At 44.7% G+C, this 20,827-nt stretch overlaps 1 protein-coding gene across 1 annotated transcript in view; it reads right to left on the bottom strand.

The window, feature by feature from the left end:
• THSD4 (thrombospondin type 1 domain containing 4) overlaps nt 1-20,827 on the bottom strand; it is a 664,019-nt gene that overhangs the window by 564,078 nt on the left and 79,114 nt on the right. Inside the window, exon 4 of the mRNA XM_038010111.2 lies at nt 4,872-5,233. Within this exon, the coding sequence (XP_037866039.2) occupies nt 4,872-5,233 (362 nt within the window). The remainder of the gene's footprint in view (nt 1-4,871; nt 5,234-20,827) is intronic.

Genomic DNA, 20,827 nt, shown 5'->3' with positions numbered 1-20,827 from the left:
CCTTGTGCACTGTTGTGGGAAGGTAAAATAGTGCAGCTGCTATAGAAAACAGTATGGCAGTTCTTCAAAAATCTAAAAATATGATTACCCTCTGATCCAGCAATTCCACTTTCCAATTTCCACCCAAAAGAACTGAAAATGCTCATGTTCGTAGCAGTGTTATTCACAATTCCTAAAATGTGGAAGCAACCTAAAGGTCCACTGATGGATGAAAGGATAAGCAAAATGTGGTCTATACATGCAATGGAATACTATTCAGCCCTAAAAAGGAATATGCTACAATATGGAATAAACTTTGAGGACATTATGTTGAGTGAAATAAGCCAGTCACAAAAAAGACAAATACACGAGATACTTAAGAGTAGTCAAAATCATAGTGGAAGAAAGTAGAATGGTGGTTGGCTGAGGGCTGGGGTGGGGGAAGGAAGGAATGTGAAGTTACTGTTTCATGGGTACAGTTTCAGTTTTGAAAGATTTTAAAGAGTTCCGTGAATGGATGGTGGTGATGGTAGCATAACAATATGAATATAGTCAATGTCACTGAACCGTATGCTTAAAAATAGTTAAGATGGGCTGGGCGCGGTGGCTCAAGCCTGTAATCCCAGCACTCTGGGAGGCCGAGACAGGTGGATCACGAGGTCAGGAGATCGAGACCAGCCTGGCTAACACGGTGAAACCCCGTCTCTACTAAAAAATACAAAAAACTAGCCGGGCGAGGTGGTGGGCTCCTGTAGTCCCAGCTACTCGGGAGGCTGAGGCAGGAGAATGGCGTAAACCCAGGAGGCAGAGCTTGCAGTGAGCTGAGATCCAGCCACTGCACTCCAGCCTGGGCAACAGAGCGAGACTCCGTCTCAAAAAAAAAAAAAATAGTTAAGATGGTCTATTTTATGTTATCTGTATTTTAACACAATAAAATTGGAGGAAGAAAAGGTGAAGGGGGGTCCCATAGTAACAGGCGCTCCTTCCAGCACCCTCTAGTCTACAGGTACCCATTTCCAGCAATTGAGGGGAAGTTGCTCCTACCAAGGAGTATCTTTGGTTTCGCAGGTGTGACTTGCCACATTGCGGCGTGCTTTGCAGGACTCACCTAACACCCTACTTCCCTACTCGCCCCTTGCCCTTTAGCCATCATGGGGACACAGCCTTGGGTCTGGGGTGAAAGATGACTTGGTTGAGTGCCATTATGGAATCTGTTGGCCAAGACCTGAAGAATGAACCCCTAGCCTGGAACCTCCTCTGCCATTGCCCTAACTACATCACAGGGGAATGCCACCCTTTGTGGAGGATTTTTCTGAGCAAGCCACACTAAGAAGGGGGAGCACAGACACTAGGGCCTTGGCTGCACCCAGTCTGTGCTGCCTAGAGTCCCGCCCCTCTGGACGGGAGCTCAGTTCCTGGCTCTATCTTCCTGAGTGGCCCCAGTTCACCTGATCCCTTCTGCTGCACTTGAGTTCTAACTGGAACTCTCTCTAACACACTATCTAGCAACAGTCTTCAGACCCATAATGGGAGTTACAGTGTCCACTATGAGCGCCCACTATGGGCCAGGCAATATGAATGTATTTGATGAGTGTCGACTATGGGCCAGGCAATATGAATGTATTACTTCATTGAATTACTCAACCCCACAAGATAGGTATTACTATTACTCTCATTTGAAAGATGAAGCCTCTGAGGCTCAGAGAAGTTTAACTTTCCTAAGCTCTGAATCCTTGGGAGAGCTCCAATGAAGACTGACTTTATTTTGAGGCTTTTTAGAGTAGGATTTATACTACGCATGTGCTTGTTTTAATGAGACGAACGCCTGGTATAGAAGCAAGTGGACTCAAGAAGTTTCCAGATATATTCCAGCTAAGTAAATTATATTTATTCATCAAGGGCAGGTTCAAATCCTACCTGCTCTGTGCAGTCTTCCCTGACTGTTCCATTCCACAAGGATTCCTTCTTCCTGAACCCTGGTCATAGCTCTACTGTCTCCCAGGGTGGGCAGTGTTCTGTGGGTTTGACCTTCTCTACCACCAAAGCGTAAGCCCCCCCCAAGAATACAGATTGTGGTTTCTAATTTTTTTTTGAACTCACGTGATGCCTAGGATTAGATGCAAAGAAGATTACCCTGGTTAAAGGAGCTGAACATTGCAAGGAAGAGATGCAGCTCATTCTAAGCCTTCACTATTAAATCCTATCCATTTGTCAAAACAGGGCTCAGACAGCCCAACCTCCAAGCACCTTTTCTGAACACACCGGCTGGAAGTCAGTAGCTTCTTTTTCAGAATACCCATTTCAGTGAAAACAACTTTAGAGCCAGACTCTGGCAGACCTCTTTTGAATTCTAGTGCTGTTGCTTCTCAAGTGGTAATCTTGAGCAAGTCACTTCATTCCTCCCGGCCTCAGTTTCATTGTTTATAAAATGTGAATAATAGTTTCTGCCTCACAGGGTTGTGTAACTGTAAATGTTGTCATGCATTTGAAAGAATGCCTGCACAGAAGGCATGCTTCAACATGGGAGCCCTTGTCACTACTATCTCATCAGACTGCCTTATATTGAAGGCATCTAGATGCGCATCTTTTCCAACCCTCTAAAGTAGTGGCTCTCAAACTCTAGGCTTATCAGAAGCATTTAAAATGAAGATACATAGGACATATAACTGACCTACAAATCAGAACCCCCGTTAGGCATGGGAGATGGCGTAGACTTGGCAACTCTTTTTAACAAGCCACCCACTCCACGGCAAGTGATTCTGATACGTGCTCACTAAACTTGGAAAATTCTGCTAGACAATATTTGATTCCCAAAATCTTTCCCATGGAAACTTGAGCCTCCAAAGAGCTTCATCCAGACCAGTGCTTCCCAAACTTGGCTGGAATGGAATCATACCAACATCTGAGGGTGGCCCCTAGAGATTCTGATGCTGGTTTGGAGTGTGATGTGGGTGTCAGGGTTTCTAGAAGATTGGAAAAAAAATTCTAACGGTCAGTCGAGGTTGAAAACCACTGTTCCATTGGATCTTGACCCCAGGTTTCTATACCTCTGAGGCTTCAACCAAAGCAACTCAGATTTTACGAGTGTTGTTACATAAACTAAGCCTCCATCTAAGATTGATTTTGCAGAAAGGATTCTTCTGCTTAAAAAAAAAAAATAGTAATTTTGCAAACAACTGCTCTAGCCTGTCAGTAAGAGCCATGAGGTCCCAAAACCTGGCTTTTATTCACCTTTGTGTATGTCCCAGGGTCTTACAACATAGTAGATGTTTAATAAATATCTGGTGGAAGGTTGAATAGTTTCATTTGTTATCTGACTCCAATTAAGTTTCCTGTTGCCTAGCAGAGCAACCTAACAATTTCTTCAACATCTAAACTCTAACAGCCTCTGCCTCAAACCTCAAACCCGAAACAGAGAGTGGAGCAGACAGCCATCCTAAAAACATGCTGACATTTCTCCTTGGGGTCAAATATACTATGCAAGTACCTAATGACTGATGAATATAAGCAAATGTGATTTTCATCAGCCGGGAGGAGCATGACATTTGTAGGCAGCACAGGCCTCCCGGGCTAATATTTGGATTATTTCATCAGTAACTGTCAAATCACAAGAGCATGATAAAAACTTGCAGGAACTTCATAGTAAACAGTTTAACTGGCCCCCGTCAATACATTTGAAGAAAAAAATTTCCTGCTGCCAAAACACACAGGCACAATGCCTGCAGCACAGGCCTGTGGCCAACAACAGCCTGATCCTCAGGCAGCTCTTCTAGGTTCTCAACCACAGAGGCTGTCAAGAAGCCTCTTTCCCACTCAGGCCCCACCCAAATCCAGCTCTCCATCCCTTCAGCTGGTACCCACAGAAGGATGAGTACTGCAGGGATCTGGGGGTGAGCAGCACTACCTTCAAAACTCAAGTTTGTCCACTGGCTCTAGGTCCTCTGATTCCTCAGGTGTAACATCTATTTCATCAGGGCTGGACATTAACAGGGCTTGACAAATGAATTATGCATTTCTTAAGCACGGAGAGCACATCTTACACTTTTTGTTCTTGTCCATGTTTGTTTCTTGTTACTGTTTTTGCATTAATATTCCCCCAGGATCTATCAGGAACCTGGGCACTAAGACACCCAACAAATACTGCGGGATGAATGCAGTGATCTGTTAATATCTGTTGCTTCACTCACTGACAAGCTCTTCTCGGCACCTATATCCCTACCTTTCCCAAGGCACCGCCTACTTTGGCATATTTATGCTTCTTAGAACTATACCACTATTTTGATGGCACTATGCCATTTCTAGAGTTTACATTTTGTGGACTCTGAAACAGTTTAGGTCCTTAGACATATCCTCAAAACAGTGTGTTGACTCAAAAAACTTTGGGGGAAACGTACTAGAAAAGTTCACAAAATCTGGAAGCCTACAGCTTCGGAGCATTCTAAGACTCCAAACATTCAACTTATCCTAGGATTGGCAACTCATATCAGCTCTCGGGTTAGATACACGTCTTCTTGTCTTGTGTCCTCGGCTCTAATCCACACAACCTGAGGATCTCTCCTTCCCGGCACCAGGACAGCACTCCCCTCCTGCTTTCACCCCTCTAGAAGGCCTCCCTAAAATTCTTTGTAAGGGCATTCTCAGAATTAGCCTCGCTTTGAAGATTATTCAGAACCACAGAGTGAGGTGGGAGTGGCCTCAATGCTTTACAAGGCTGCAAAATAAATCAAAAGGTGAAAGGAGCTTCGTGGAGTCCAGAGTTCCTTTCCACCTGGCAAAGCAGTGCATTAGCCGCACTGTCTGTGGTGCAGAGCAGCGTCCGAGGCAGGGGCAGGGACAGGGGCAGAAACTGAGACAGGGACGGGGGAGGGGCACAGGCAAGGGCGTGCGTGTACCTTCTGTCCGCGGTGACTTCGCGGCCCTGAGGCTGTGGGTGCCTGCTGCCCCGCAGCACGGTGGGGCCCTGGCGGCTGGCGTCCGTGCCGTCCAGGGCTGGCGTCTTGTCGCCGCTCCGGTGTAGTGGCACCGACGTGCGCACGGCCGACACCACGTGGTCCGCGAAGGCGCGCGTGGGGGTGCCAGGCCGCTGGCCGCCGCGCAGGCGGTAGGAGCGGGGCAGGCAGGGCCGCGTCTGCTCCATCACGCCGCCGCTGCAGCTACGCGAACAGGCGGACCAGGGGCCCCAGGAGCCCCACACTCCCGGGGCGCCGCCGCCGCCATCCTCTGGGGCGCCCTCCGCCGCCATCCGCTGCGGGACCTGCGAAGACAGAGGCGGGTTAGGGCACCAGAACACCAATTCTCTCTTCACCCGTAAAAGGCTTTGAGCAGGGTCGACTTATCCATCAGGCACAAGTAGGCACAGTCTGTTTCAAAGATGAGTATTAATACAATCCAGCCTGGCTTAGAGTTGGTTGTTGGAGGAAAGAGGGCTCCGCCAAGGCAAAAATGGCTAGGGCCCGCGAAAGCCATAATGCGGCCCTGGCTTTGGGTGTCACGGCCTTGGAGAGCTCCAAGCGCATGGTGCTCTCACCTCTCATGCGGTTTCAGAAGTCCCCCTTAAGCTCCAACTCATCTTCCGGATTCCCGCCAGAGGGACCGGACTTCCTGCCTTGTGTCTCCCTGACGGAACGGCAAGGAACCGGACACAGTGGTTGAGAGGCCACCGCTTTAGAGCCAGGCTGCCTATGGTTCACATCCCTGCCACCACACTTCCTAGTGTGTCCCGAGTTTATTCCTTCTGGTGGGTTCGTGGTCTCACTGACTTAAAGAATGAAGCTGCAGACCTTCACAGTGAGTGTTACAGCTCTTAAAGGTGGTGTCATGGACTTTCTTCTTTTGGGTGAGTTCCTGGTCTCGCTGACTTCAAGAATGAAGCCGCGGACCTTTGCTGTGAGTGTTACAGCTCTCAAAGGTGGCACAGACTCCAACAGTGAGCTACAGCAAGAATTTCTGTGACGAGTGAAAGAACAAAGCTTCCACAGCATACAAGAGAAGCTGAGCGAGTTGCGCTGCTGGCTGGAGGGGGCAGGGGGCCAGCTTTTATTCCCTTACTTGTCCCCGCCCACATCCTGCATATTGGTCCATTTTACAGGGTGCTGATTGGACCATTTTACAGAGTGCTGATTGGTGCATATACAATCCTCTAGCTAGACACAGAGCACTGATGGGTGCGTTTTTACAGAGTGCTGTTTGGTGCATTTACAATCCTTTAGCTAGACACAGAGCCCTAATTGGTGTGTTTACAATCCTCTAGCTAGACAGAAAAGTTCCCCAAGTCCCCACTCGACCCAGGAAGTCCAGCTGGCTTCACCTCTCACTGGCAGTGTGACTGGGAAGTTTCTGAATCTCTCTGAGGCTCACTGTGCTTTAAAGATGGATAGTACCAGTACCTATCTTGTAAGCTGTAAGGGGATTTAAGTTAGGCCATCCATGTGCATAGCAAAGAGCTTGGCACTAAACAAATATTTGTTAGTAATGATAATAATGTCCCTGCTGCCATGGTGACTTGGAAGAGGTGAAAAATGTCAGAAGGTTCAAAACTCTATCCAAAGACTGATCTACACCCTCATTTAACTGGTCATTTCAGAGACCTACTGTGCCAGGCTCCATGCCAAGAGCAAGCACACTGTAGTTTATTCATTACGCAGACATACTCTGAGCACCAGCTGTATGCCAGCACTGAGCCAGGCCCAGAAGACAAGGGGAAACGCACCACAGGCCCACACAAGTGGCTTAGACCCAGCAGCAGATGAGCTCTATGCAGCCAGTACAAGATTGTGGTAGGCTCTTGGAAATGGCTAGCTGTCCTGGCTGGGCAGGGTGAGGGCGGGGAGAATTGAAAAGACCTCAGAAGAGGAAACAGGAGTCACAGTCATAACTGTAATTGTTCACGCACCTACTCGGTGCCAGATTACATAGCTCATCTCAAGAAGAGATCATCCTGGGTAAGCCAGGTGGGCCCTAAATCCAATGACAAGTGCCCTTATAAGACATGGAAGAGAAGACATGGACACAGACACAAAGGCAGTGTGACTCCTGAAGCAGAGATTGGAGTGGTGCAACCACAAGCCAAGGAATGCCTGGAGCCACCAGAAGCTGGAAGAGGCAAGGAAGGATTCTCTCCCTAGTAACTTTGGAAGGAGCGTGGCCCTAGTGACACCGATTTTGAACTGCTGATCTTCAGAATTTCAAGAGAGTAAATGTCTGGTGTTTTAAGCAATCCAGTTTGTGGTAATTCATCCTGGGAGCCCTAGGAAAATAATGGAGTGTGCTTATACTTGGAGAACAAGGAAGGAAAATGGGCCGGCATGGGCCGCACTCCTCCTCTGTGTCCCATGCTGCGCAGACTGCACATGTGTAAATGGCCCGGCTCTGCGGCACAGGCAGCACTACCACCAGTTCCACTTTCCAGGGCCCCTCACCACCCCTAGCCACCCAGAGAGGTTGATGTTATATGGCTCTTTTAGAGGGAAGAAACTGAGAACCTAGGAGACTTTATGACTTGTCCTTGGTCTCAGGCTAGTGCAGGGCACAGACAGGACTAAAATTGTCTCCCGACTCCTGGTCTAGTATTCATTTTTCCCCCTGCTGCATGTGGCCTCCTTGCCTATGTTGTTGCTAGAAAACAGACGGTTAAAATGAGTAGAAATAAAACCACTTTGATAATTGTTCTAGTGGAAGGATCATTGGGATAAATGAACAAAGGCAGAAATATGTTTCTGGTACATTTGGAGATTTCAGTTATCCACCGCCTCCTGATCTCTCATTAACACAGATAACTAAGACACTGCCCATAATAGCTGGATTAGACATGCAGCTATACTCAAAATCCACTTCCTAGAACTAATCCCACCCTTAATTTAGTTCCTATTGCCAAACTGGGCAAGGTCCCCGGGGGAAGAAAACATGAAACCACACTCTGTCCTATTCTATTCATAATAATTCTCTAATTTATAGTCGAATTATAGTGAGTGACTTGAAATTCCATTTGAGTCCCCATGGTGGGAAACTAACCACATGCTCCAGAATTGTATTTTTATAGTATGTAGCCAGAAACAAGCAAACAAACAAAAACACAGAAAAACAGAAAGGAAGGAAGGAGGAGAAACAGAAAGAAAAAGCCAATCAAAGAAAAAAATGAGGGGATGAGGGCTTGAGATGTTAGCCTGCTAGTTGCATCGACCTCCCAGGCTCCCTCCACTCCTTCCTGATCCTCCTAACGATTCTCTCCCCTTCTTCTGTTCTGATAGTCAAGGAGTTTTCTGTAAGGCAAGATGCAAGATGGGATAACTTTCAAGTGTTTCGAGACATAATATTCCTAAAATTAGGACAAACTAACAGAACCTCTGTTAGTGACAGGCAGCAAAACCAAATAATAAATCATGGTAAAAGACAAAAATAATTGAACCTTGAAACTTTTAATGTGCCAGCGTGCTGCCCCGTCCCCAAAACATACTGACATGTGAAGACCGATGCAGAAAACCTGTTCTAAAATGCACCCTAAACTGCTGGTTTTCTTCATTTATAAATAATTCTAACAAATCAATAAGAAACAGACAACACAGTGGAGACAGGAACTAAGAGTATGAACAGGTGGTTCATAGGTGTTGTGGACTGAATGTGTCCCTCCCCACCATTCATCTGCTGAAGCCCAAATCCTCAGTATGATTGTATTTGGAGGTGGGTCCTTTGGGAGGTAATTAGATTTAGATGAGGTCATGAGGGTAAGTCCCCATGATAGAATTCATGTCCTTATAAGCAGAAAAGAAGCCAGAGTGAGGAAGATAAACCAGTTTTCTCCCTGTCTCTCTTAGGCCCACTCCCCACCCCACTATGTGAGAATAAGGGAGAAGGCAGCCCTCTGCAAGCCAGGAAGAGAACCCTCACCAGGAAACCAAATCGCCCAACACCTTGATCTTGGACTTCCCAGCCTCCAGAACTATGAGAAATAAATTCCTGTTGCTTAAGCACCCAGTCTATGATTTTTTGTTACAGCAGCTCAAGCTAATATACAATGAGAAAATAAATAACATATGAAAATTGTTTAACATCACACATAGTGAAAATAATGCAAAATAAAGCACCAAAATTCCATTTAAAACCCATTAGATTGGCAAATGTTATAAAGCTTGACAATACTGACATGGCAAGAATGTTTACTGCTGATTAGAATCTAACTCTGGGCAGCTTCTTGGGAGAGAACTTTACAATACTTATCACAATTTCCAATGCACATACTCTTTCACCAGCAGCTCTACTTTTAGTAGTTCATCTTACAGATATACTCAAAAATACTGTATAAAGTTTTTTATATATATATATATATACACACACATAAAGACTTACATTGCATCATATTTTGTAAGAACAACAATGAATAAAAGGAAGCAACCTAAATATTCATGAATAGGAGCTTGGCTAAAATGAAATCTATCCAAACAATGGAATGTAATTTATCTGGTAGGATGAGGTAGATTTATATCTGTTAAAATGGACAGTTCTCTGTTTTTGTGAAAAAAACAAAACAAGAAATAGGACAGTATAAGAGAATAAACCTATTCGTTGATATCACTCTTTAAGTGCTCAGTTGAAACATTAAAAAATCACTGATATTTGACTATTTTTGATCTACAAAAATGCAATTTCATATGATTAATACTTTCATATGATTCAATCTAATATGAGTAGTTTTCTGACCTTGGCAACTAACAGAGCCCAACTAGAAAATCTTTTCCCACCAAACAAGGCAGTAGGAATGATAAGGCAGAATGCGTGTGTCTCTTCACCCACCCCTCACCACTTCCTATACTAGCCAGTTGCCCTGGGGAATCACATCAACACCTTGCAGCAGCTGGCAAGGCCTATTAGTAGGCGTTTGACAGTGACACCAATAACAACCATTTATTTAGTAACAGAATGCAGGCTAACCAAAGGCTAATTACTTTATACATATTATCTAATTAATCTCAAAACACCCACCTAAAGAAACTATCATCATCTCCCTTTACAGATGAAAAACTGAGGCTTAGAGTTTGTTTCTAGAGTTCAAAAAATTCATAACAGTTCATGAGCACCCAGGATACCTCCTGTGATTTCCAGCAAGGCTTACAGTGACCTTAGGGGTGGCTAAGATTCTGCACTGTGTACATGTGAACAGAAGGTCACAAAAATTGGAATGATTGTGTTTGAATGACTTTATACTCAATGTATTAATCCATTTTCATGCTGATAATAAAGACATACCCAAGACTGGGCAGTTCACAAAAGAAAGAGGTTTATTGGACTCACAGTTCCACGATCATGGTGGAAGTTCACGTGAAAAGCACATCTCAAGAGAGAACAACAAGAGAAGACAAGAGAAGAAAATTGTACAAGAAAATTGAAACTTATTCACTATCACGAGAATAGCACAGGAAAGACCGGCCCCATGATTCAATTGCCTCCCACCAGGTCCCTCCCACAACACATGGGAATTGTGAGACCTACAATTCAAGATGAGATTTGGGTGGGGACACAACCATATCACCCATAGACTGGTGGGTCCTAAGAAAATCTAGGGTAAAGTTATTTAAATGATCAGAAAAAGAAAACAAACAAAAGAGATCTTCCATTATGGAAAACAACATGCTGGTGTAAGGAAAGGAGTGGAGGATGAAGTTCACATTGGATGGCTTCAGCCTTCTATGAAAGAGGTAAGGTCTGCCACTGAGGGAAGGGAAGAGATATGCTGGAGGATTACAGACAGAAGAAGCCCAGTGGACGAGCAAAAATACCCCTTATCTGCCCTAACTGCTTTAACACAAACCCTCTGATACTCACAAGATTCATTTTAAGGACGTATATTTCCATTTTGCAGATGTAGTCACGGAGGTTCAGAATGACTGTGTGGTTTAGTGGATGATGTGGGCTTTGAAAAATAGCTAGGAAAGGCATCTAATATGCCCCCAGGCCCCCAGCAGGGACAGAGGAAATCTCCACTTTGTCCCTTCGTTGGGAGAATGTACATTACCATTCAGAAGCTTTATAATGTGTAAGACACAGATCCAACCCTAGAATCAAATCAGTGCTCTCTCCGCTTCACTGGAGGTTTTAAAGGATGGGGGCGATGTGGGTGTCAGGGTAACATAACAGAAGAGGAGCTTGTTCAAAGCACACATGCCATGCTGTGACCCTTCCCCCCAGAGATTATGACCTGCCCTGCATGGGGTGAGGCTGGGGTTAAGGGGGCCATGTATTTTGGATGAAATCCTCCAAATCTGATATACCCCTCCTCATTTAAAAACTACTGCTTGATATTATGGTGCCTCTCTAAATAGTCATGATGGGGCATGAGCCAGGGAGCAGGAAACAGAAATGACTTCTGGGGCCTGGCGAGGTAGCTCATACCTGTAATCCCAGTACTTTGGGAGGCTGAGGCGGGTGGATCATTTGAGGTCAGGAGTTCGTGACCAGCCTGGCCAACATGGTGAAACCCCATGTCTACTGAAAATACAAAAATTAGCTGGGCATGGTAGTGGATGCCTGTAATCCCAGCTACTCAGGAGGGTGAGGCAGGAGAATCTCTTGAGCCCAGAGGGCAGAGGCTGCTGTGAGTCGAGATTTCACCACTGCACTCCAGCCTGGGTGACAGAGAAATACTCTATCTCGAAAAAAAAAAAAAAAAAAAAGAAATAGCATCTAGAGAAGTTAGAGAAGCAGTGTAGTCCCCCTCCCATTTAACTCAACTTGGGCTGTGCAAGAGACTGTGACAGTGTTAGAGGGAAACGGAAATCCCCCCAAAGACTTTGGATTTGGAGCTGGATGCCCTAACTGACCACATTTTGAGATCAGCTCTATGGAGGTGTTGGTTAATGTTAGGCAGGGACCTTTGCAGAAATATATATCCATAGGAAGATGTATATATGGGGCAGCATTCCCCTTTCCTTGTGTCTTTAGTCACCTCTCCACATTGGATTAAATGTGGTGGGAATGTATTCAGGGGTCCTACCAGCTAAAGCCAAGGTAGGCAATGTGGGTCAATGGACACTTCCTCCCTGGAATTTGAATTTCCAGCAAATTGGCCAGCAGACCAAATGTCTTTGGGTCCTTGGCTCCAGCAGCAAATCCTTTGAACTCGCTGTTTATGCTGAGACCAATCCTGTGCAATTGCTATCTGATGTGCTTCACTTCCCACCTGCTTCCTAGACTCATTATTGTAAATTCCCTATTGCTTATGTTAGTTTCTGTTGCTTGCAGTAAAGAACCCTAAATGATATCTAAATCAGTGGTCCCCAAACTTTTTGGCACCAGGAACCAGTTCCATGAAAGACAATTTTTCCACAGATGTGGTGGGGGGGGTGTAGGGATGGTTTCAGGATGAAACTGTTCCATCTCAAATCATCAGACATTAGATTTTCATAAGGAGTGTACAACCTAGATCCCTCACATGTGCAGTTCACAATACGGTTCGCGCTCCTATGAGAATCTAATGCTGCTGTGGATGTGACAGGAGGTGGAGCTCAGATGGTAATGCCTGCTGGCCCACCGCTCGCCTCCTGCTGTGCGGCTGGGTTCCTAACAGGTTGCAGCCCAGTACTGGTCCACAGCCCAGGGTTTGAAGACCCCTGATCTAAATGATTGCAAATATTATAATATACACATAAAATGTGGTAATCAAGATAATGTGAAATGAACTGGAGGTCTGCCTTTGGGCACAGGACTTGGAGGAGAGAAAGCAGCTACTGGAACAAGCAAAGGCTGGGAGAGGTGGTCTGGACTTGGCAGAAGCCTCATGATTAAGCGAGCCCAGGGCAGAAAGAGTCATTTAGCAGCAGTAATTGACCACAGCCAGAGTAACTAGAGAACCATGGTCTCCATGAAACATGATGGGGCCAAGTGAATCAGAGGCTCACAGGAGAGACAGCAGGCGAGCTTTGAGAACAGAAGAGGTAATTATCAGGGCAATTGTGGATGGGGTTCATTTCATCATAGCCTTTTTATGGGAAATGAACATAAATGACCAAAATATAAGGATGGTCAAATAAATGAGGGTCAAATGACTCCAAAAAGCATCATAAACATGAACAATACAGAGCAATATGGAAATAGTCTTGTAATACAATATTAATTGAAAAATGTCAAATACAAACTTATAACGACACCATGATTATAGTAATGTAGAGATTCTGTAGCATAGGAACAGAGCCTGGAAGGGGATGTGGAAAAATGAAAACATACGATCTGTTACTGAAGCTGGACCCAGGGTAAGTTTCCTTGTAATTTAAAAAATTTAAGTCATGGTTACAATATTGCTTGCTCAATAAATAAAAATAAATAGATTAAATGGAGAAAGATTTGGAGCAGATTGTGGAGAGTGGGAAGCACAGAGTGAACTAAGAGTTGGTGATAGTCTTGTCACAGAAAACCCTGGAAATTTCTCATTGCCACCAGTAAATTCATAACCAGGAACAGCTCTCAATGTTTTCAATGGATTTGGTTTCTGTACTAATGTGAAATCATGTAAGGTTTCAATGGTTTCTAATTCTCTTTCTACAAAATAAACCTCCCATCTGTTCTTCATAGAAAACGAGTCACATGCAAAGTCTGAAATTCTAAAGTCTCATTCTAAGAGAGACTGGAAAAAGTAGGTTTAGTTTTAGCCACATAACCAAGTCAACACTCTAAAGCAAACGTTTCAAAAATACACCTTGGAGTTTGAGCCCTGAGAACAAAGTTTTGGGAACCTGAGAGCAAATGAAAGCAGGAACGTATAGCTGGCTGCTCAGCTAGGACAACCTGGGGCCTGTGCAGGAGCTCAGGGAGGTGGGACCACTTCACAGAGAATCTCCAAACTTGGCTGGGCACCGTGGCTCATGCCTGTAATCCCAGCACTTTGAGAGGCCGAGTCTGGTGGATCACTTGAGGTCAGGAGTTCGAGACTAGCCTGGCCAACGTGGTGAAACCCTGTCTCTACTAAAAATACAAAAATTAGCCAGGCGTGGTGGTACACACTTGTAACCCCAGCTACTTGGGAGGCTGAGGCAGGAGAATCGCTTGAACCAGAAGGAGGAGACTTTAGACATTACATGAGACTTTAGAATTTCAGACTTTGCATGTGACCCATTTTCTATGAAGAACAGATGGGAGGTTTATTTTGTAGAAAGAGAATTAGAAACCAGTGAAATCTTACATTTCAAGGGAGGAGGAGAGGTTGCAGTGAGCCGAGATTGTGCCATTGCACTCTGGCCTGGGCGACAAGAGCAAAACTCCATCTCAAAAAAAAAAAAAAAAAAGAATCTCCAGACTCTAGCCAGATCTAAATTCTGGATTATCACCGTGGTTTTCTCTGAGACAGACGATTTCATGTTACATCTTGATCAACTATCTAGACTCTGACACGACACACTGCAAATGGCCCCACATCTTACCTTTCAGCATTCATGTTAATGCCAGCAGCTGCAGTATCAGTGTGAGAACCTCACAATATGGAAGACGGGAGCACAATACATTTAGCCTTGATGATTGGATCAGAATTGCCCCAATAGTAATTATTATGTAAATGAGTTTTACAAATGCATTTCAGGAACAGTTAAATGAGGTATTTGCACAAAACCAAAACGAAGGAGGACTGGGTAGAGGCCAAGGGAAACCAAGATAAATGAGGAATGAGAAAGCCACGCTTTAGAGAAAATGTGAACCACTCAGAGCAAAGCACCACTGACATGCAGCCACCCAGCAGCTAAGCAGTTCTGAGTCTGGTGTTCTGCACTTTCCAGCTCTACACAAAGGTTTTCTCTCAATACCTGTGTCCTCCCAGTTGGAAAATTCTCACAGTAAATGATCTCAGACACACAAACTCCGCAATACTCCTCCAAATATATGTTATTGAGTGTATACTCTGAACACACAGACATGCCCCTGTCCTATTTCTCCTACTGCTGTGCTATGCTTCTCAAGGTAAGAGCCACAGGGTAATTTGCAACACAATCTACCTGACGTATAACTTGAGAAATGCAGATTCCTGGCTCCTACACCAAACCTAGTGAATAAGAACCTCTGGGGCAAGTCCCTGAATATGCATTTTAAATAATCTCCCCAGTGATTTGAATGCATCCTCTGGTTTGAGAATCACTGGCCACTGGACATCCCTATGTGTGACTCAAAGATGAAAGGGCTAAACTGAGCTCACCCTCCAGGCTTTGGACTTGTACCATAGGCTGCTACTTCCTTAGCCCCCAAATGCTCTAGCCACATGATTTTATTACCCTCAAATTTCCTGCATGTTGAACCACGCCTTCTATTTCTGCCATTCAAGTTGGGGCCAACTCAGAGTTTATCATATGAGACAAGGAAACATTCATGGACTGAGAACTGCCCCTCACATGGTATGTAAACTAAGCAGATTCCACTGGAAATACCGTATACTTTTAATAAAAGAGGTATAACAGCAAACAGGAAATGTAGAAAGATGAAAGAAGAGGAAAGGGTGGACTCGTGGGAAGCTCTGGACTGGACCCTGCAGGCTGGTCCCAAGTCTGCTGTCCCTCTCTTTGTGATCTGAGGCCAGCTGGTCTGTGGCTCAGGACCTCAGTTTCCTTATCAGTAAAATGAGCTGGTTGGACTTAATGAGGGCTGAGTCTCTTCCACTGCTAACAGCCTCTGATTTTTGCTGGAAGCACGCTTACATTTCTTGCTACTTATTGATTCGCTTCAAGTACCACAACAGGGAGAGGCAATCCCAGGTTGTACCCAGGGCTCCCCACTGCCAGCAAAGAGGCTCTGAGTACAGATCTTCCCTAAATGCAGTGCAAAGGAGGCCCGGATGCATTTCCATGATCTTCAAAAGCAGGGCCCAGCCAAAACTAAGATGCAATGAGGTAAACATTTGGATGTGATCTGCATAATCGGAAACACTCTTCTTTCTGAAATTGACCTGACTCTTTCATCACCAGCCACATGGAAATTGTACTTCGTTATAACTAGAAAATAACACAGAGCATGTGCCTTGTACCCATTCGGCCCTGTGTTGCTGCACAGTTACTCAGGAAACAGAAGCAGATGTCTCTGTGCAGTGCCTGGTGTGGCTTTTTTTGTGCTAGCCTCATGCTCTCCACGGCAAGTGGCTATGTGCAACCCCAGCCAACTAGGACAGTCAAAATAACGAGGAATGCATGAAATAAAGAGTGCTGGCTTCTGGACCCAGAGGCTCATTTGGGGAACAGCAATCTTCCAGCAGAACAGTCTGCCTGGTGATGGCTGTCTGCATCTGGGTCAATATTCAGCACTCCCCAGGAAGCCCCTGAGATCAGCAGGCCGCTTAACAAAGGCAAGCCGAAAGCATTTTCATGGAAAGCATCAGCATCCAGCACAGAACAGAGCACGCAGCAAGTGTTCAACAAACACCTGCTGAGTGAAAGAGGCTGCAAATGGATTGAGATTTGACGCTACCCGGATTCCCTGCCTTAGCCTTTCCCTCACCCACTCAGGCTTCCCTGTAACACCAAAGGTATTTTTTTATAAGACGGAGTCTCGCTCTGTCGCCCAGGCTGGAGCACTGTGGCACAATCTCGGCTCACTACAACCTTCGACTCTTGAGTTCAACGTTCAAGCGATTCTCCTGCCTCAGCCTCCTGAGTAGCTGGGATTACAGGCACACACCATCATGCTCAGCTAATTTTTTTGTGTGTATTTTTGGTAGAGACGGGGTTTCATCATGTTGGCCAGGCTGGTCTTGAACTCCTGACCTCAAGCGATCTGCCCACCTTGGTATCCCAAAGTGCTGAGATTACAGGCATGATCACGTCTGGCCACCAAAACTATTTTCTTAAAACCTAGCCCTATTGTGTTACTCTCTTGCTTACCAATGTTTCTTGGGTCCTCACTCTCCAAAAGATGAAATCCAAAATTACTCTTTGCCATGGCATCCTAAACCTGTCACCATCTGGCCTCAGTCTTCCTTTCCAGCTTCAACTCATCACTGTCCCCCCATGCTCACACCACGCAAGACGTAAGACACGCCCTCTCTCCCTGCCCACCTTCACCTGGTTGTTCTCTCAGCTCTAGTGCTCTCTCTTCTCCTCTTCCTATGAGCATACCTTTCCCATCCAAGTCAAGCAGTCTCTCTCCCATTCTCCAGGGCCAGTACACACCCTTCTCCATAGCACTTACCACCTGGCACTGTCATTATCTTTGTATACAGCTATCTCCCCACCAGCACTGTGAGTTCCCCAGGGCAGGAATTATGTCTTATTTATCTTTGTGTTCTACCCACTCTCTCTAACAGAGAGTCTGTCACCTGGCAGGCCCTCAGGAAATATTTGAGGGACAGGTGAATAAACCCATGGATGAACGAATGACAAATTTCCCAATGGCTTGGTCTCCTGCCCACCTGCTTTGTGAAACATCAAACAACTCCTCTCCCTAGCAGCACATGCCATGTTCAGCCACTTGGCTGGTGACCTGATGCCTCTACTATTTTCCTCACTCCATGTGCCTAAATGTCAAGAAGCTGACAGTCTAAAGAACAGTTCTGTCTCTTCAAAGCAATCCACTCAGTATTTGACCCCCAGCTATCCTCTGCTTGTTGAAATGCTCTCTCTCCTTGACTTTCAGGACACATATTGTCCTGGTTCTTCTAAACTTCTGTCTGTCTCTTTGCTGGCTTCCCCTCCTCTACCTTCCCCTCAAATGCTGGAGTTCCACTCTTGGTTTTCCACTTTTTTAATCCAAACCTTCTTTCAGGAAAGACATTGTAGCACGAGCAATGATCTTTATGCTGATGTCTCCCCTATTCACGGATAGCCCCCAAACTCTCTTCCAAGCACTGGATCTACATTCCAAAAAACCTGGTTGAAATATCTACCAGGGTGACCTAGGGGCTTTTCCTACTCCATGTGTCACCTAATAAGGACATGAACACCTGCTCCATCATGAATTCTCAATCTTCTGGCCCATACAGATGTGGTCCCATCTCCCACTGCCCTCCTCCAATTGGACACAAAACCCTGCCAGTTCTACCTCAGAAATATTTCCAGACTCTGTCCCACTTTCTCCAGCCCACAGTCCATGGTTTGGTCCTCATTCCCAATCTGCTGTTACCTGATCTCTACCCATCCAGTCCCTCCTCCCCATATTTCCATGTTCATCGTCATTCCTGAGCTCCTCTCCACCTCTAGGACCACTCCAGCCTCCAGCCAGGTTTACAAGGCCCTTCCTTCTTTGGCCTCCACCTGCAGCCTCCCCACCAGCACATCCTTGTTCTTAACTTCTTACTCAACCACACCAAGCCTCTACATCACTCTGTACCTTGGACGATCTCGAAAGCCCCCCTTCTCCCCCAACCTTACTTTACCTGATAAATTCCTGCTTCTCCTTTGAGACTTGCCAAATGCTATTTTACACCCTCTTTGCAGATTACCCAACTCCCAAGTAAGGATAGTGGCTCTGCCCTTTAGGCATCCATCGTGAGTACACTATATTTCACTATAATTTCTGTTTTTGTGTGTCCCATACCCCAAGTTGTGAAACAAAATCAGGTATAAATTCCTTACACCTATTTTGCTCTTACCCAACTATAAAACTAAAAACAACTTATGAATGAAATAACTACAAAATTGAAAACTAATAAAAATTCAAATTAACAATACGAATTTAATGGGATGGATGGTTAATGGGATGGGCAGTTAATAGACATTGTTGGGCATGATTGCAGGATGTATTTAAGTCTTTTAAGTTTCACTTATTGACAGATTCTTTTGAATTTGAGCATGACAGATCATCATTTATTTTTTTCTTTTGAAAAATGAACTTGTTTTAAATTACCAATCCATTATTTTGAAGGGCCAATCCATAAGACTAAAATTTAAAATGCTGCTTAATGCAAAAAAAAATTCACTAATGTTTAACACTACACTTATTGCTAATGAGCTATTGTGAGCTGGGCCACAAAAGAACCCGTACATTACAGCTGAAAGGTGCACATGCCATGATCTCCGTGGGATGGAGTCTTTGGAGATCGGTAACCCTTTTGTGGATTCAAAATTCAAAAATCTTTTCTCACTGAAACCAAGGTACTCAATCAATTGTCACTCAGATTATCCAGAACAGACTCATATCAACATTTTCGAGTTATCATCCAAATGAAAATCCTAAACTTAAAAAAAGTCAAATTTAAGTTCCAGACCACCAAGAACATGCTCCGGGGGGTATATTCAAGACTCCAGCGGGTATGGGTCCTCAGGTCATAAATCATTGTTTTTTTGTTTTTTTTAATTTTAAAAGACTTTATTTTTAGAGCAGTTTTAAGTTCACGGCAAAATTGAAAGGAAGGTTCAAAGATAGCCCATATTCTCCCTGCCCCCATATATACATAGCCTCCCCACATTATCAGTATCTTCCACCAAAGTGGTACATTTGTTGCAATTGATGAACCTATATTGCTAAATCATAATCACCCGAAGTCCACAGATTACATGGAGTTGACTCTTGGTGTAGCACGTTCTATGGGTCTAGACAAATGCGTAATGACATGTACCTATCAGTGTAATATCTTATAGAGCCTTTTCACCACCCTAAAAATCCTCTCTGCTCTGTCTATTCATCCCTCCCTTGCCTCAACCCCTGGCAACTGCTGATCTTTTTAGTATCCCTATTGTCTGTATTAATTTTTGAAAAATTACAGCTGAGGCTCAGAATCAGGATTGGAACCCAGGTTTGGCTGATTGTGAAGCTCAGACTCTTCTCTCACTGCGCCTTGGTACTTAATTCTTAAGGCTGCTGTGAGTTCCAAATACTAAGTATGAAAGGGCTTTGTAGACCAAAAAGTCCTGTACGCTTGTTAGTTTAGGGTTTAGTTATTCTTATTTTTATGTATAAAAGAACAATACGTTAGAAAAGGAGCTGGCATATTTTAGAAAATGTACTGTCTTGCAAAGAACAATACCTCCCTAAGGAGATAATAATGATGTTAGTCTTCCCATATACTTAACTGGCTACAGTGCAAACCTGATATAAGTCAGTTAAGGAAGTGAAGATATTTACATGCTCTGTGGGAGCAGGTCATGGCAACAGGTGAGTAAAAAACCAAAATACCTGGGCCTCTCCAACAAAGGAAAAGATACTAAGTATCAAGGGCCCCGGTGCTAACTCAACAGAAAAATCCTCTCACAAAGGTGTACCACTGAGTAGCCGTCCCTGAAAGAGGTGCCACAATTTGGGATGTAAACACATTCCCTGACTGTGTTATTTCCAAAATATTCACACAGTTGAATTCCATGGGTGCCCTTTTGAGATCTTTCCAGTCACATCTAACAACCTATCAAATCGATTTCCCCTTGTTTAAATATTTCTTTGCTTCTCGAAGAAACAGAGGCAATGCCTGCTAAGCCCCTCCCACATTGCCAGCACTTTGAACTTACTTTATTTAATCCTCTCAGTTGGCTCCGCTTTATCAATCAGACCTGAATTCACATATCACGTCTTCAAAGAGGCCTCCCCTGGCCACACCATCTACCCTAGTGAGCGTGTATGGGTACACACACACACAACCACATTGCTGTGTTTCATTTTCCTCATAGTCATTACAGTCTGAAATGTTCTTATTTGCTTTCCTGTTTATTGTCCATTCCTCCCATCTGAAGTAGAAATGCTTCATTCTGTGGAGGAACTTTGTGTGTCCTATTCCTTCCTAGCCCAGCTCCTATAACAGCACCTGGCACATAGTAGGTACTCAGTGGTTGCTGAATGAATGCACCCTGCCAGATGGGAAGAGCTGAGAAGCTCATGTCATCTGCTGACGGTTACGCTGTGGGGAAGCAATGCCGCGAGAATTCAAACTCAGTTCGGCCTGCTCCAGAAACCAAGAGATGCCGCCCCG

This window comes from Chlorocebus sabaeus, chromosome 26 (genome assembly GCF_047675955.1).
Source record: "Chlorocebus sabaeus isolate Y175 chromosome 26, mChlSab1.0.hap1, whole genome shotgun sequence".
Lineage (NCBI taxonomy): Eukaryota > Metazoa > Chordata > Mammalia > Primates > Cercopithecidae > Chlorocebus > Chlorocebus sabaeus.
Note: the sequence above shows the minus strand (reverse complement) of the source record. Positions and strands in the feature narration are given on the sequence as shown.